Source organism: Falco peregrinus, chromosome 4 (genome assembly GCF_023634155.1).
Source record: "Falco peregrinus isolate bFalPer1 chromosome 4, bFalPer1.pri, whole genome shotgun sequence".
Lineage (NCBI taxonomy): Eukaryota > Metazoa > Chordata > Aves > Falconiformes > Falconidae > Falco > Falco peregrinus.
In genome coordinates, this window is record NC_073724.1 from 30,939,703 (window position 1) to 30,958,848 (window position 19,146).

At 36.4% G+C, this 19,146-nt stretch overlaps 1 protein-coding gene across 1 annotated transcript in view; it reads right to left on the bottom strand.

The window, feature by feature from the left end:
* Window positions 1-19,146, bottom strand: part of MAP3K15 (mitogen-activated protein kinase kinase kinase 15) — an 87,278-nt gene that overhangs the window by 19,878 nt on the left and 48,254 nt on the right. Inside the window, exons 7-15 of the mRNA XM_055802503.1 lie at window positions 13,910-14,080; window positions 12,693-12,805; window positions 11,518-11,677; window positions 10,753-10,903; window positions 10,229-10,336; window positions 9,269-9,318; window positions 6,205-6,300; window positions 4,522-4,609; window positions 631-764 (exon numbers count right to left, since the gene is read on the bottom strand). Coding sequence (XP_055658478.1) covers window positions 631-764; window positions 4,522-4,609; window positions 6,205-6,300; window positions 9,269-9,318; window positions 10,229-10,336; window positions 10,753-10,903; window positions 11,518-11,677; window positions 12,693-12,805; window positions 13,910-14,080 — 1,071 coding nt within the window. The remainder of the gene's footprint in view (window positions 1-630; window positions 765-4,521; window positions 4,610-6,204; window positions 6,301-9,268; window positions 9,319-10,228; window positions 10,337-10,752; window positions 10,904-11,517; window positions 11,678-12,692; window positions 12,806-13,909; window positions 14,081-19,146) is intronic.

Below are 19,146 nucleotides of genomic sequence, written 5' to 3' on the forward strand. Positions count from 1 at the left end.
AGAAAAAATTCCTAGGCTATGCTTAAATGCTAGTTTGTAAACAGAATGGATTTTAGGGATACTGATCTTATTCTCGATGCAAATGACCTTCAAAATGCAGTGTGACTGGCTGCCTATTCAGAAAAAGTACAGGGGTAGATCTCAGAAGAATCTTGAAGAAGCAGCATGCCCTCAAAGAATTTAAACATGCCTTTCCTCTGTACCATTACATAGTACTGTCTTTGCCTCCAAAACTCCTTTTATGGTTTTCCCCCTCCCCAAAAAGAATACAAATGAGATACTTGGGGGTTTGGGTTGCAGTTGTATGTCTTATTCTAGAATTTATGAGATACGTACAGACTATCGAACTGTTATCATATAGATATATATGCAGATTATATCATATATGATATACATATAGGTTATAAAAGACTACTAATTTTTTATATATCATACTTTTTCCAAAAAATAATTAAGTCCTTATTCTCAAAAGGGTACTGTTGAATACTATGAGGGGAATAAAATTGAATTTTAGTATACTGGGATTTTACAAACTAACCACATAGAAATACATGCAAAGAAGAGCAAAGTCGTCAGCAGACATCTGCAGTTTCATTAGCAGTATATATGCAACAATAAACGAGGTCTTACCTGCTGTCTCTCTCGGGTATTTCTTTGATGGCTATTCGGACCTGATTGCTAAGGTCTCTTCCAGCATAAACTATTCCATAAGTACCTTTCCCCAGAACTACCCTGTCACCATTCTCATCATAATCATATTCATACTGCAAGCAGAAAAGATAAACAAAGCAGCACAGAAATTGTTATCGCTAACATTTGACATTACAGAGAGCTTTAACAAGTTATGTACTATACTGAGTTAGTACAGCACAGAGTAGCTGCCGCAGCACAGCTGTAGTACAGGTTACCCACCAGCCTGGCGCGTTATACAACTTGTAAAATTTCCATGTTACTTGCTTTACAAAACAATCTTCCCCAACCAACTTCAAAATGCATTCACCAAACAAGGAACACAGCATTAAAACAAAATCAATGGAACAGTGCTGTCAAAAGAACACATTCAGGTATCATCTCTAAGAACTGCTGACAGAGTCTTCAGAATACATAGATGTATGGAACATAACCTATAATTTTGAAACCAATGGTTTAATCAATAGATAAAAGTGATATTATAGTGGGTGGACACTGTTTTAAGACCCTAAACTCTCATTTGAGCTTAGTCACAGCAAAATTAATTTCTGACATATTCCCCTCACGAGCTTTTCCAAAAGGCAAAAAAAAAAAAAAAAAGCTCATCTTCTCCAAGGATGATTAAATATATGAAGTAGTGGGTTTCCACTGCTGCTGTTGCCAGGTGAATAAGGCACTGCTGGTTCACCGACTTCAATAAAGCTTCACTAATTTACGCCAAATCAGGGTCTTGTCCCATATAGTGATCTTATCACATAGCTCTCCTACTACAGAGGTCAGTGAAAAATCCTGTTGATGAATGATGCTGCATAAAAGTACATCCCAGACACTAAATAAAACAATTTTTTATGGAAGTTTAGCAGCACACCTCTGATTCAAATCAGGGAACTGATAAAGGATATTGAAAAAACACTTTTGCAAAGAGTTAAGAAAGGAATTGGACAGTTTCATAGCCTCAGATGTTAATCAGGAATACACAGGCCTCCCCCACAGTATGTTTCCAAATCCCAGAGGATGTCCCATATGGGAAAACTGCAAGGTATTCTCTGTGGCTTCATATGAACTCTCTATGAAAAGAAAAAAACCAACCAGCCAACAAATCTTTTTACAATGACCATAACTACTGACATTTTTGTCATGACCACTTTTTCTGCTTCACTCAATAGTAAGACTCTCTCATATAGAATGCAGCCTCGAATCTATTTCTCTGAAGTGTCCTCCCAGCTCGTATGACAGCTCTGGCATTGCAATGTCTATGTGTCACTGACTTGCCCCCCCGCTTCACCTCAGCAAAGATGGCAAGTTTCATGCCGCTGTATGGAGTGTGCTAAAGAAAAAACGTCTGTCGTTTATCCTAACAGCATATTCGCGTATTCTGCTCAGTGGAACTAAACTTGCGTTAGCACAGCTTTAGTACAGTTTCGTTTTCCATGTTTCAGCACTTCATAGCTCATAACATAATCTTGTTATATGATAGGCATAACTGACCCAAAACGCCATATGTAAAACTTTTCAGGTTCTTTGGTAGGAGCATATCCAGCTTTCACAGCTATCACATAGATAAAGCTGTGCAGAAAAAAGACAGCAGTCACATTGCAGAATTTAAGATTGACAGCAACCCTATCCGCAACAGACTGGCCCTAAGCCAACTCTATATTTAGTGTGCAGAAACCTATGTTCTCTAGTCTGGATCCCAGGATACATGAAAATTGTTGAGATTTATAGTTCAGTGCTAGTTAGTAGACAGTTTAATACTCTTGTATATACTTGATGCCACTTAACATTTGCCTCCTCTCTTTCCAACAGCTACAAAGATTGAATAAATTACTGCTGGTTGCCAAAAGTCTGGCTACGTGATCCACTGGATGTGCAATTCAACCGTTAGGTATGAATAAACAAGTGTTCATAGCTGACCTTCTCCATGAACGTGGTAGGGCAGATTCTGATTGAGCATATCCTATTTGGGGTACAGCAGGTAGTCTTAAAGTGATAGGGACTCATTAAATATTAAAATCCAGAAGGGAATACCCTAAGGTAGAAAGGATGGCCACACTCACTCTCCTTTCAAATCCTTGTTAGCTGTAGAACCAAACTGTAATTGCCTTCAAATAATACCACAATCCAAAATACACAACACCCTGGGACAACATTCTTGTAAGAATTCTGACTGAAATCAGATTTTCTTCCCTCAGCCTGTGCTCAAGGCTATTTCTTCCTCTTCCCTATATATAAACAGGTGTTTAATTACTGGTAAGAACTTCTGCTTTCTCTGTGCTTGTTAAGCCTATCAAGACCATACAAAGCTTCACTGTCCATGTTGTCTCTTCTTAAATGCAAGGTCTCAGGCTGCAGGGAGATGTTAAGCATCTTGGCTCATTTATAACCTAAAGAAATTAATCCTCCCCTTCTGCACCTTGATTTCTGTTTCAATGTACTAACCTAAGACAGTAAGTACAAGGTGATAATTGTGAAAACTTCAAGATATATAGAATGATATAACTTAGATTTAAAATTAATTTCTGTAGTCATTTCTCCATAAGTCACTGATTCATGCAGGATTGTTTCCTGCTGTGCATTCCCAAGTGATCTTCCCAGTTCAGTTTCTAAAAGGCTCAAGCTACAGCAAGTGCACTTCCTCTGAAAGATTAATAGTTGAACAGATTGTGGGGTTTGGAGATTGTCTTGCTATTAGCTATGTACATAGTATGTAATATAGAATCTGCAGCTATAGATAATACCCTATCTTTGCCAAGGCAGAGCCCTGATGCTATGTTGACACCACAGATGTATGTGTTAAGCTGGGCTTAATAGCTGCATATCTCATTCTTTTCACTTGAGGAGAGAATTCTGTGGACGCTATGCACAAGCTTCAGTGCAAAAACTCATCTTCCTCGATATATGCAATAACATTCAACAGTAAAATAGATGGTCTGCTTTCTTAATCCTCTTCTGAAGCCTCAGGTACTACAAAAGGTTCATTATGATAAAGAGCTGCTCTGAAATGTAAGCCTAAGAGAATTGCTGGAATGACACATAATCAGAAAGATAGCCAGCTCAAACAAACGGTAGCAGGGTTTTTACACTTATTAAACAGATTGACTGAATTTGCTTGACCACAAATAAAAGTTATGGCTTTTCACATTTCAAAACAAATAAACAGAAACACAGGATATGTACTTAGTACTACAAATCTGGATATTTGCTATGCGTCCATTTATGAAGACATGGATTCGCCTACCCTGACCTGAGCCTACATAAAATATGAATAACTCTTTCCAAGTTTTCTTTTTTCTCCCCTCTGTACTGACTATAAAGAAAGCCTACAGCTACAGGTTCCTAAAATGGGTATTTCAGTGATAAATAAAAAGCATAATTGATTAATCTGTTCTGAATATCCACAAATCTCTGTGACAGAAAAAGCCTGTCAAATGAAATAATCTGGAGTAATAATAATATCAGGTACCAGCTACAAAAACTGAAGTACCTTTGCTAAATGGCTTTTTCCTAGAATGTGTTTAATATCTTACCTTTTCTATCCACTTAATCCAGCTGATATCAGATGAGTTTCATCAACAGATTGTTTGCAACATAAATATAAGAACAGTAACAACCTTCATTAGGGATTTATACAGTTTACAATAATAAGAGGCTCACTTAATCAAAAATGCATTTTTTCTAGTGAATACAAGTCTTGTGTACAAACAGTTTTGTAAAAGTTGAAATTTCATGTACAGTTAAGGAGTTTCCTGTCTTTCTAGTATACTGATATGGAAGTGCAGGGAAGACTGAGGACAAGTTTCAGAGATTTTGGATCTTTTATCCTTGACATACCTCCAATGTGTCTCCATCTATTTCTCCTTCTAGTTCCAAAGTACTACCAACTGCATCAGACAAAATTTCTTTCACCAACCCACAGAATCTATAAAAACAATAAATAACACAGGATCAAAGAAAAAATATCCTTTTGGAAGGAGATTAAACAGATTCTTTGCAAGGTAGGCTTTGCTTTCAAGCTAATAACCTGACTAGCATGTTCATAGGTTTCTTTCATTAATTTTCTCCATATTTATCCTATTTTAAATGAGGAAGAACATCAAACACACACTGAAAAGCCTACTCATTTATACAATTCTTTTATTTGCTGTAGCAGAACCCAATATTTGCTTGTTATTGTAATTGCATAGTAAAATCTTTGTAGATCCTACTCAAATATTTTTTCTGTACACTGATGGGAAGTACTTAGTATGGTCTTGTCTTTACAAATGTAATTATAGAATAAGCTGAGACATTAAAAAATCAAGTATTGATTTTCAGTGGTTCCATTCAGTAGTGTTAAATTTGCAACATCATATTGAGTAGTTCTCCATCTGTGTAGTGATAAGAATTCTATTACCTTCAGTTTAATTTCAATGTTCTTATGGACTTTGATTGCAACTATGATTACTCAGTATTTCTAAAAACCAGATTTTGTGGTTTCTAGACAGGCATCCAGAAAGCTAAGAATATAAAAGTAATAACATGTTTTGAAGAACAGCTTTAACTAGTTTCATCTAGTTCTCTGGGATGAAGATTCTTAAGCACAAGACCATCTTTTCCTGTAGTTCCCTGCCTGAGCCACTCACTTTTTCCCAAATTCTACAACAAGCAGTTAACAATTATTATAAAATATTCATATTTCTTTCACTAATAGACACGCCTCTCTGGAACAGACTCCTGTAGTACACTGAGTAATGCATAAAAATATGACTATGTTTCATAACTCACAAATTGCAATGCCAAATCAAGGCTGAGCAGGTAACATTACTTTTAGTGTTTCCTATCTTTTATGTAATGCATGCTGCAGAGCTAACAATTTTCTTTAACCTGAGTTTATTCCATGCAATACATAAATAATAATTATTGCAAGAAAAATAAATGTACCATCGAACCCCAAATATTAAGTGCATTAACAAATCACTCCTACTTCATTCAGAAGGTTTATATGCCAAAAATCTAGGAAGAATTTGGTTTGTAAAGATTTAGGTCTGAAATTCAGGTAGCATACTTACTGTTCAGAGACAACTTATCATCAGGAAATGTTTGAATACAGGTGCAAACAGTAACAGGTATCTGTGACACAATATAAGCTAGAAATTTCTATTAAATTCTGTTGCTCTTACTTAAATCAAACCGAACAGATACATAAGGGAACCATATCCAACATTGTACCTTACATGACATGGCCAAGACACAGAAAAAGAAGGTAATAGTTATAAATTAGAATAAGCTACTTAAGCCTTTTCTCAGACCTAATCACCTGCAGGGAAACCGATCAGAACCAGCCAACAAGTGTAACGGGATAATGCTCTCATCACCTTAAATATCAGTGAGTTTAGCTCTTTGCTACCTCATCAAGAAAAAGAAGTGAAGAAATAAATAATTTCTCAAGCAAAAATGTCAGCTTTCAACCCTTACTAAATCATTTTTATTTATGACATAGATCTCACATGCAATACCCACACAAACTGAACTCACCTACTACATTGGCTTTCTGTAGAAAAGTAGATTTGAAAGTCATCAGAGTTGTGATGGACATAAAGAAAACAACATCGTTCATCAAACTTGGAAATGCTGTAAAATTCACATTAAGAAAATATTATTTTGGATGTAACTATTAGAAGAAATAGAACAAGGAGGAGTTCATTTTTTTTTTTAATTATGAGCACTTGGCAAACATCTTTATCAGTTAACTACCTCACAGAGACAGAACACAATTATATGCATTTTCCTTACAACTAGAAGCTTTGAGTTTATTTATATATTCTATTATCTATCTCCAATTTGATAAATTATTAGGCTACTTTGTTAAAATACTGATTTATCTGAAGTATTTTGAGGTTTGTTTGTTGTTTGCCTCCCTTTCCATTTTTACGCAGTTCCATGAGTTTTCTTGGTATTTGATGATACCTCAATGGAAAGCGAATTGCTTTGACACTAACCTAGCTATTAGGAAAGCCTTTCTTTTAAGCTTGACAACTATTTGTGGTTTTTATAATTCCATCACTCCTACAGTAAAACTGAACTGCAAAACACCTACAGTGTAGCAGATCCTTCACAGTATATAGTTTTTATGGTCTTAAGACAGATAAACAAGTGTTGGCATAACCAATATTTATTCCAAACTGCAGCAATAATTGCAACAATTCTGATGAAGTGATCATTTATTACACATTGTGTCTTGCCAGTGTCATATATATCCCATCTAAATGCACTGAACTGAAAAGTGAAGAGGCCATAAGACATAGTATCAATATGAAAGTGAATTTAGGAATTAATATCTTATTCCAAACAATTGCACTTCACTGTTATTCTACATAAATGCCAAGTTGTTATGTTCATTAAGGTATTCTCATAATTTTTGTCCATTAAAATAATAAAATTGATTAGATTCTTACCTGATCTATTTAGTCAAACACAGATTTTGCTTAGCCTCTGTTGAGCCAATTAGTTAAAATACATGACAGTAGACTACAGTAAAGTTGCAGAATGTTACAAGACCAACTTGCTGTAGCATCATTAAGGGCTACATGAACAGATGTTCCAAAAAATTAGAATTTTTCCAGAAGATTTTTTTTCAGAGCTATGTGAAAATACACTATGCCATTTCGTAGCTTCATTCTGGTATAGCTGATATGAGAACTAAGAGACAAAGCAAGATGATTCTTTCAAGGGCAAATACAGGATAGACAAGATAGTATCTGAGTAACAATACCATACTATAAATAGTGTAATGTATATGATATATAAGATGAACTGGTTAGCATAAATACAGTTTAAGGGTTTTGATAGAGTATAAGTTAACTGAGACCACTAATTTATTTTTTTTAAACTAAAGCAATTTCAACGGCATAGCAATTGTGTAAGTTGCCACATACAAAGCAAACATCTAATTCCATTAAGTTTAAAAAGACTGCCTCTTTGAGCTTTGTAATCCCCAGCAGTGATTAAGAATCAAAGCAAATTAATTGCTTGCTTCCATTTCATTAAGTTATCTTTCTCAAAGATTAATTTCTGTGGAACGTGTTGACTGAAAGTAATTAATAACGTTTCACAAACATTACGCTGAGTTATGCTCAGTCAGCTCCACAGACTTCAGTAATGACAACTGCACATCCACTTACATTGCATTGGAGCAGTAGAATAAAATATCACATTGAATTCAATTAAACCAAAACCTGCTTTTTTAAGAAGAGAATACTGAAGTTATGGTAGAATCTATGTCCAAATCCACAATTGTAGGCTTTCATAGCAATCACCACTCACCTTATTCAGAGAAATAGTTTTTCACTGAGCTTATTTGCTTAAGTAGATTATAGTTATCTATAGATAAGTTCATAAAAGACAAACTCGGGACCTAAAACTTAGGTGCTTAGGGTCAAAATCACAGCCCAGAAGCCCTCTGCTTTGAGAACTATAGAATTCATTACATATCTGAATTTATGCTTGTACTTGAATCAGAGTTTTTCAAGCCCTTAAGCTTATACACTTACACAAATAGCTCAAGCCAACATCTCTACATCTCTAGAAAAGGCCACATCCACCAGCGTAGTGACTCACAAACTTGCAGAGAAGGCAAAAGCCCACCTCATGTTCCCTGTTCTTATGGCTCCTCTGGTTCTTAGCTACAGTCTGCATAAGCAGACAGAGAGCAAGAATGCCATAGACACACTGCCAGGCTGAACAGATAGGTTTAATTTTGATTTCTCTCCTGGTGCTCTGCCTCTGACCTTCCTGGCAGCAAAGTAGCCCAGCTGGAGATATATAAGCTAGCTTCTAGATGTTGTCATGTATTTTGCATATACCATATGTGATTCTTTTCTATCCTTTCACTTCTCAGAACAACCGTGATCTTTCTGTGCAATATTCTGATCTTCTTTTGTACTAATATTTGGACCCATTTATTTGTGACTAGCATTTCCATTAATCTAGGCATCAGAAAATTGAACTACTTCAACTATTTAGAGGCTAGTCCTTGAGTAACTAGCAACCTCTTTCCAGCTCAAGAATTCTTTCCTTAGCGCAAATTACGTCCATGCCTGTAATAATCCAGGTTTTAGCTGGTAGGTTTTTAGACATATCAAAAGAATTTCTGAATTCCAAACAAAAAATAGATACCATAGTTTCCTTCTCTTAAAGAAAAAACAGACAAACCATTCTTTCACTTACAGAAGGAAGCAAGAAGAGCTAAGGGCTCTTCTGCCTTCCTTGTTTTTAAATACAGAGATGGCAGTAACTTCACTGAAAATTTTAGAAAAATATATAAAAAGCAAGTACGCAATTGAAAACAGGGAAGTCTTCCAGAGTAGACACATGTCCACACACCTCTCTCAGATGAGCAGTCTTATGAGAAACACACAGCACTGCCCATGCATGGAAAGGCATACTCTTCTGTGTTGACATTTCGAGGCAGGTTGAACAAGCTTTTATAATAGGCAATGCAAAGCAGAGATTTAGGGTAGAATCCAGATTTCCCACTTAAGGGAAATATAAAACATAAATCAAATAAAAAAAACATTTAAGTGTTTTCTGACATACCAACCTTATTCCCCTAATGGAAGAAGCTGTAAAATTCCATTCATGAATCTGTTTCTGTAGAGAACAAAGAGCTACAATCAACCACAGCTCAACCTTGACTTACTATTGGAAACAAAGTTACAGCATGGTGAGCAAAATAAAATTTTTCCAACATGTCTCTTTTCCCTTCTTTCTTTCTTACCCCCAAATTTCAAATAAGATTGATGTATAGGTAAAGAAAGGCCATACTCTGTTGTTTTATTCACCAAGGAAAAATTAATATAAATGGTGCACAGTGGAAGTAAAGGCTCTAAAATGCTTCTTTTCCATGCTTTGCCTTTCTAAAATTTTAATCTATTCTCCACCTACTCTGTTCTGATGTTAAGAAGGGGTGCTGAAATACATTCCAGATTTCAAGTCAAAGTGAAGCTAAAATTATTTCTCACTTTTAAGAGATTACACTGTCCATAACTGGACCTACTCCTTTCCTAATCTCCTTGGATTATCCAGTAATCCAAGACAACGAATTTTTTATCTCTTGATGCTTATTTGTCACAGGCTGCCATTTTTTCTTGCTTCTAATCTTATAATTGTAAGACTTTAAAATTTCTAAAAAATTAAACACAATGCTAGGCTTTATCTTTGCTTTTTATCTAGCTTTGAGCTGCATCTTAATAAAAATTATGCGACTTTAATGAGAAATATAATGAGCAGACCAAAGAACCCAAGCGCTTCTAAGACACATGGTCAAGATAATTGAAATCTTAACTAGAGGTCACTTGAGTTCTAATTGTAGTCCCTCCTTTTACTTTCTCTGTAAAAAGTCAACTCCCACATGTGCACAAAAAAGATATTGAGGCTTGTGCTTCACAGAATTGTAACAATATTTGAATTATTGTAAAGTGCTCCAAAACCTACACGCAAAAAAAGTGACTTTAAGTACAACGAATCAGGACACATGAAACATATCTGCTGGTAGTTTTACCATTTCAGTGGGACAGGCATGCCACAAAGAAAGAGATCTCTCATCTGCTTCATTGTTGATTGAAACGTATGCAGGCTGGTAGACTTTAGTTGGTTCTATCACCAAAACCTGAAAAGAGAGTATTTTTCCTTAATAAACCAGCAGCTAATACATGACAGTATCTTCACATGCTCTGATATAGACAATGGCTAATCTCAAAGTAAGGCCTAAAAAATTTCCAGGTGAAGAGAGAAGGGCAAGACAAGGCAGGAAGAGGCTGTGTTCCTATGTACAACAAAACAGTATTATCACAATTTGTTGTAGGAGACTTAAAAGTATTTATTAGGATGCTTTTAGGGTAGTGGGTTAAATGTTTTGGGGTTTTTTTTATGGAGTAAAGATTAGCAGAATACAGGGTTTGAGTTCATGCAATGAAATAACAGGCAGTTAAGTATGTAAATATTGTGTTTAGAGTCTTCCAACGCTTGTTATATCCTATCCAGAAACAGAAGACATGTAACACTTGTTTGGTCATAGTATCTTACTGGAAATCTCAGTCCATTAGTTGTTTCTTTTGTTGCCTCAAAAATTATATCTAGCCAGAAAGTCAATCTTTCTTGTCTAGGAGAATGTTCTACGGTGAGTTTCTTGAAACGCTGAATTAGCATCAGATTCTGAACTAATGATTTCAAGTACCTAGAATGTATTGAATCGGTGAGTTAACATAGAGAAAAGAAAATTTGACCAGATTCTAACTTAACTGACTTATACATCCAAAAAATTTACTGCAAAATTAAATGTACTTTAAAAGCTACCATAATGGAAACAATTGTGTTGATCTTTACACTTTTCTGGAAAGAATAGCAAGTTCAGTCAAAACTTTAAGTCATAAGATCACATGGATGTTCGTGAACAGTATCTTTTTGCAAAAAGGTAGTTACATGAGTTGTTACATGGTGATTAGACAGGACATTATGAGCTAGAAGATGGAGGAGGGAAGCAGCAGCTACCCAAACCCTGAAAAGAGTTTTCACAATCTTTACACAACTCTTTCACAACGAATCACCACTGATTTCCAATTTCTTTCTTTTAAAACGTGTTTCAATGGGATATAAAACTAACGATGGGTAACTTAATTTTTTACACACACACCCTTTCTTCCCAAAATAAAAGAACAGAGTATAAAGTCAGTTACAAACAATCTAAGATGGAAAAATCCAGTCAAGTTATTCAAGTGACTACAAGATTTTTTTACAATTTGTGTATTTCCTTACAGTTGGGTACTTGAGTTACAGCCTTCTATCACTTACCACATTGGAGGTTTCAGCTTAAAAAGTTTCTCTGCTGCTTGTACTGCTTTACCAGCATCATTAGCCAGCATGCTCACACTGAAGAACTGTCCCACATCCCAGTAATTGTTCATTTTTTCTAGGCTTCCTTTTCTTCCCAATAAACTGTTTAATCGCACACCTGTAAAATTTCAATAAAGCATATTTTCCTATCAGTAAAACACTAATGAGTTTTTTTTACTGCTAAGTCTATCAGAAGAAAACTAATAGGACTTGATTAAGCATTAGCGATAAAGTGGAGCAAGTTTTCCCGAGAAAAAAAAAACATTACCCAGCACAGAGGCTGGGTCTGCAAATAACATCCCCTATACAGTTCAGACAGCCAGACCTCCTACCAAACACGGTGTTGAAAAACCTCTTGTGCTATCGGTCTTGGTTGTTTGATTCCCGATTCTCAGTGTAAGCAGTGTAAGCATCACTGTATCCTCAAGATCTGCACCTACTGCAAGGGATCAATGGCTAGAGGCTTACACAAGTCTACCCTGGAGTATGATTTAAAGCCACTCCTGCCTTCTTCCCTTTTGAGGTTCAAGTATATGTTTCAGACAGGATGTGATTCCAAATATACTTTTCATCTATTACCTTTCTAGGAAGAACTGTAAATCTGTTTCTATCATATGATTTCTTTATAGGTATATAGTGGTGCATCTACATGGAAGATGTGACTCTAGGTAGACAACCAGTTACTGTCCTGGTAGATCCTTCCAGGCAATACTTCCTGTGGATCTCCCAGTTCAGAGACAACACAAACCTTGTGGATCCTTCTCTAGCATCCCTGAGGACAGCTGGGTCACACTCTCACATCGTCCTGTCTTTGACCCCTTTTGGCTATGAAACAAATAATCTCTGTGGTGCAGTAAAGGCAGTTTATGAATGGTGCTGAAGTTGGCCTGTCCTTGTTCCTCTCCCATCTCTGGGACTCTTTAAATGGGCCAAGTTACTAGAAAACTACTCCAAGGCAACAAGGAGAAAAATGGTCCTTCAGGATGCCTGTGTTTTAGACTGCCATCCAGGACCCGTCACTAAACAGCCTGAAACCCCTTTCTGTCTGTGCAACCCATCAAGAAAAGCATCTTGTTTTCTTCATCGGGAGATAGGCAGAAAACTCATCTGTGGCACTGTGTGTGGATATTTACCTATTTTTCTCAGTTCCATTGAGCTTTCAAACTGTTGTCCTGCAACAAGTAGCAAAACTGCAAGGTTAATTCCAGAATACAGAGTTGATTGAAGTTCAAATCCTTTGCGATACCTGCAGAGAAGAGCCAAGAGCTCACATCTCACCGCACAGAAGAACTGAAATACTGCAAAGTTTCAGTAGGTGTTTTAAGCTATTAATTTACTGTAAAGACTATACGGATAGTCAGTACCAATGGCAGTCTTTGCAAAGGGCACTTGAAAGAAAGTAGCATTTTGCCTTATGATGAGAATGAAAAACTTCTGCTTAGTTTTATGTCCTGACGACTTGTGTAATTTTATGAAAATAAAACAAACTGGTTACTGCAAAACTTTTAAATGCAACAGAACCTAATTTGATTATAATATTCGCACAAGAGAAGCAATGAAAGTATTAGTCTCCAATGCAAGCTTTACAAAATGTCTCCAAGTCCTTTGTTTCAATGCTTCATGTTCATTAAAGTTAATGAGACACAGCTGACAAAGGCTGAATGCACGCCACTAGCTGGTGCAGGATGAAGACATCCACCCGTGGCTATGTTCACTACTACCCATACATGTTGCACTTAACCATGTTGAGGTGATTTGGGGGGAAAAACAGAGAAAGAGACAAGAGTATTTCAGTTACAGTACAAACCTATATTGCTAACATTATTGTACTCAGCAATAGTCTATGTGATTATATAAACACACCTATGTGAACGGTATGTCAGTGAGAGCCTGTGTGCACATGCATGCCTTACTGTCTTAAGAAAATTCATAATGTAGTTTATCAATATTTTTTTATATATACAGTAGGTCATTGCATTTCATGAGGATCCAACATGGAAATCATCCCTGCACAGAGGTCCAACATAAGCCCCATGTTCTCACTTGTACTTAATTTTGGCTTTGAAGCAGACTAGTTGGTTTTTTCTCTGCAAAGACATGGATGAATCATCACCCTGCCCCCACCCCAGTAAATAAGTGTATCATTTTATATTCATGACAGTCTATAAAGAGAAGCAAAGAAACACATAACCAAAGATCTGGTGCTCAGTAAACCAATTACTCAAACAGGACCCTGAAAAAAGAGGTAAGTAGAACAACTGATCTAATTCTTAAAGCCCTGCTTTTTGTAACCAGAAGTCTGAAAATGTTTTTAAATAGATATTTTTGGGTTGGTTTTTTTTCCTGTTACCATTCAATGGCATGATCTCGACTATTGGTATCTTTACAGTCAGAATCAAGAAACATATCCTTGTAGATCCTCCCACATAAGCAAAACATATCTGGAGCAGGGTGATCACACGTCTGCAGGACCTGAAGCATAACTTGTAGTGCCTTCTGTCTGTCACCTGCATTATTTCTTCTGAAATCAAATACAGAGAATAAGATAAATGAGTTCAGATCTGAAACGGTAACTGCAAAATGGTGGAGTAACGTTATGCCCCATTTTTCTCACAACCCATCCATCATTACTGTATACAGACTTGACTTTATTTAGACTGATGTACGATTGTTGGTTGACTGATAAAACCCAAATGTATTCTCCTATCATGGGACTCTTCTCCTAGCTCACATAAGAATTAATTTAAGCCCAGAACTCCTCTATGAAAAAAAATCTGCCATCCAACTTGATCTCTCCCTGTATCAGCAGACTCTTCACATCCTGCAATAAGAAACAAGTGCTTGTTTAGTGTTCATTCCTGACAATACTTAACAAAACTTGCCATTTTTAGCATTTGAGCTGACAGATCATTCAGCTATGCCCAAAATCTGTAATATTGAAACCAGAGGAACCAGAACCAATACCAAGCAATACTTACGAAACACAGGTGGAGCCATGTCAATCATATTTTAGCAAAAAAAAAAATATGTTGAAAATGTTGGAGCTCAATATAGGGCCTTTGGACTACAGCAAGAATATAAGGGCAAAACTGAACTGTATTTCTTTCTTAATTAAAATTTTTCAGTTTAGAGAAAAATTTGGAAAACAAACAGCTGCCATACAGCTCCTTTTGACAAATATTTAACAATCATATCAGTAAGAAATCAGTGATTAAATAACATTTCCAGTCATTATTATTATTATTATTAAACAGAATTTTTGGCTGCTTTTACCTTGCTGGTTTTTTAAGTTTAGAATTCACTATTTACTGCAAAAAGTCACTTCAAGCAAACAAAAATGTCTATTTGCAAGAGTAATGCAAACACAGCTTAAAAGTAATAGCCTCTTCAAGACATTTTTTAATCACTGGAGAGATTTAAAAATATTTACCAACCCCTTTTCAGATTTTCTGATCCCTACCTAGGTATCCAGGAACAGGTTTACAAGTACTACAATTACTTTGTCAGCAGTACCAGTAGGAGATAATGCTTTCTGGTAAATTCATTATTTGCATGTCCTGAAAGGATTAATATTTACTGTAAAGTGGCTCAGTTCCTTAGAAAATCAGCTGATGCAATAAGACCAATAACAACTCATCTGTAGCAAAATTCATGCTTCTGTGCATGTTAGGTGATGAGAACATCTAATAAGATTAAACAGATTTGTAGCTAGTTGTGCAGGCTTTATCCTACCTTTGATGTCATGGACAGAGTGTAAACTTTCACAGTGAGTACTTTAATATTTTTAAAGCATTTTTTCTTCAGATTGACTGTTCTGAAATACTCGTCTTCTCTAATGACCACACAAGGAAAAAGTATCTTTTTTCAGTTTTACAAGAAATAAACAGAAGTTAAAAAGTGTGTGTATGGGGGTGTAAATCCATTGCACAGGTCAGCCTGCTCTAGTCAAATCTGTTCTGAACTAACCAGATTCTCTAGGTAAGAGAACCTAAGTTTCACTGGTGTTAACATGAACACAGAGAAAGCTGAGTAAACAGAGCTTAGAATAAAATCAGGTCATAAAATCTAAGTCCAGCAGCTCCCAGGTTACGTGTAACATGGTCACAGAAGTCTGCATGTGTTCAAGCTTTTGCTGGAAACACAAGAAATGCACAACTAGTACCTTACTACTTCAACATGAAAAAAAGAAAATAAAAAAAAATCACTGCTTCCCAGACAAGACAAACTTTGAATTGACCCTGCTTTGTTGGAAATACATTAAATACTAATGATAAGATAAAGAGGTGTTATGTACTGCTTGAAAAAGCATAACTTTAAAGTAAAAAATCAATGCATAAAGCAAGACCCTGCTCAAAATAGGACACTATGCAGATCATCACTTCTGGACATGAAAGGCCAAACCTGTACACAACAAATACAAGAGTAGGAGCATTTCAAAGGACCAAGCTCTAAATAAACAGTGTACTAGAGGACTTAAAATAAAAACAAAAGGCTTTTACCTCTTGTAAGATAAAGAAAAAATCATAATTAAAATATATTAAAATAAACAACAAGTATACACTAAATCTAACAGGATATTATTAAACAAAAATCAGGTTAAAACTGTTTTTCACAGTAGCAGAATTTGATGCTTATTAGGCAATGCAAACCAAACATCAATTACAATGATCTACAAATTTGGGAACAGTTACCATTTTCTAAGAGAGGGCTAACCAAGAAAAAAAACAACAGAAAAATCACATAATTTAGGTTACAAGCAACTTCTGTAAGTCAATATGAAAATATACTGTTGGATAATATGCAGAACTTGTTACGCAGGACCAAGATAGATTTTCATCTTTTATTTCATACCCCACACTTTGTCAGATCTGCATGTCTGACAGCTTATAATTTGTTTCAAGGTGTCTTGGAACAGGTCTGCAGTGTTACCAATGCAGGAAAAGAGATTATCTTAAACCCTTCAAGGCTGTAGCACTGACATTATTTTTCTTACCCAGTATCAAATACATTACCTTCCCCACCCTACCCAGCCCCAATCAAAGCCATAGTAGAGCAAATCACAAAAATGCTGGTTGGAAGGGACTTCTGGAGATCATCTAATAGAATCTCTTTCTCAGTGCAGGATCATCTCCCAACACCAGACCATGGCAACCTTGGCTTTGCCTGAAAAGCTGAATCTATTAAACCTCCAAGGATGGAGATGCCACAGCCTCTCTGAACAGGGAAAGCTCAAGTACTGAGTGTTATGATGTAGAGTCATGAGGACAAAGGCAGAAAATGTTATCTTTCTGGAGTGAATTGGTGCACCAGGTGAGACTGATTCTGCGAAGAAAATCCCCTGAAGTTTTATAAGCCAGAGCAGAATCCCAGTAGGCTGCGACAGAAAGGACCCTACCAATTTATTTTACTGCTCTTTTGTTACAGGCCAGCTTGCACTGAAACATGTGTTCTTCACGGTATTACACAAACTAGTCACTTTGGGAATTAAATACAATTTTGAAACAAGCATTTTTCATGGGCACTCTTCCACATACAATCTGCCAGCCTCTCTATATCTGGATAAGATACATCCTACCTTAAACAAGTCTGCATACACATGCAGTTAAAATAGGAGTTTCATGGTTTGTCTGAGTTTGGGGGGAGTAGTTTTTAAAATCACTAATCACAAACTGAAAATTCTTTCAAAATACAGTTTTACCCTTACAAAATATATTTTAATGGTAAATGAGCTAGGAAAAAAAAGACTACTACAATGTATTTTGAAATGATATTAAAACAAAGAACATGCCTTGGGAAAGCAGTTAATAATACTAATTTTTCCCCACTGATTTCTTTGTTAGCACATTTTAGTTCTCTCCCTACAAACCTTGCCTTGTGGAAGCTCGCACAGAAACCAAACAAAGACTATCAGTCTAAATTACATGAAGACAATAACTGCAAAAGCTACTGCCAGTGAGGAAAGAGATCTTCAAGTTACTTCAAAATATTAGATGATTTATGAAAATATCCTAGTGCTCAATAAAACACTGCAAAATTCCCCCACAAGCAAAATGCTAGAAATTAAAAGGAAATGGACAGAGAGTAAAAATTAAATAATTTAATTTAAAACTAAACACATCATGATGCCTTTTTACAAATACCCAGCACACTAATCTTCAGTACTGTGTACAGTTTTATGCTGTGCTGGAAAAAGAAAACTATTAGGATTAGCGAAGAAAATCAAATGAAGAGAATGATCAATGGGATGAAATGGTTTCTCTACAGAGAAAACTTCAACAAACTAAGCTTTTCAGACAGAAATTACTTTTTTTTTTTCCTTGAAAAAAAAATTGTCCTGAAGGACACCTTTACAGCCTCTAATCACTTCCTCTAAATTAGCCTGGATGTTATGTTGCCAGTTTAGTTTTGCCTGATAGTTTGTATCCTCCAGAAACTACTCACTGATTTGCTTGCCAGTTTACTAATTTGCTCACTGCAATGTTGCCAAATGATTTACCTGTCTGCTTACTCCACCATGCTTCTTCAATCACAGCAGCAGTCTTCTCACTTCCCTCTCTACACAAGCCTCTTCTACCAGTCTTCCTGTCCTGCCCAACTATCCACTCCTCCTTTGCACCTCTGAATCACTCTGTAGGGCTACAAACCTGCAGAAAATAGCTTAGCACATAATAATATATATTTTTTTTAACATGCGCATATAAATACATATAGTGAACAAGCAGAACTGAGGTACGATCAAGTTACAGTGCAACTTCGTTTTTTTATCATGGTCTAATTTCCTGCTCTCCAGCCCACCCCTCTGTCATATTTCGTCTTAACCCAGGGTTGGAGTCAGACATTCTTACTCATAATGAGAGGTATTCAGCTGAGACACTTTCCTCTGAAGTCAAGGGGCAAGCTGTAAAATGAAGCAATACCATGTCTTCCATAAAGCACAATACACTTACAACCTTTCTACTACTAAGTTACGACAGGATTTTTTCTGTCTCTCCCCACCCCCACTTCTCCACAGTCTCCCTCTCAGAAAGAAGCTGCTGTTCCATAACGTGGCAAATTCAGTCACCGGAACTGTGGCTTGGATTTTGAAGGCCAGAGGTACTCTGTGCTGCTGAGACACATTTCCTTGTTTCCATGGGGAAACAACTACGCCGCTAAGCAGTAAGTCCCGAAGATGCACTCATGCTCTTCCCTCGTGTTGTACTCACAGCATCCTCCGCAGCTATTGGTACTTAAGAGACCCAAGACACTCTCAGATTAAAAATTCATAAACTGCTAATGGCACCAGAAACAGTCCCTCCACAAGCCAGTCCTGCCCCCATGCACTCCCCACCCCCACTCCCAGTTATCCAGACCTCTCCCCCTCCAAAGCACAATAATTTGTTGAAGTTTGCTTCAGTTTGTACAAGTTTTCTCTGAGTTTGTACTGATGGAGTGAGGTTACAAAACCAGCAAACAATTAGCATTTGCAGAAAAGAGATTCTTTACAAACCCATCCTCCTTTTCCCTTCCCAAATTTACTTGACAAACACAAAAATTGCCACCATTGTTTCAGGAAGTCGCTGAGCCACAGGTTGGTGGAAGCAGTGG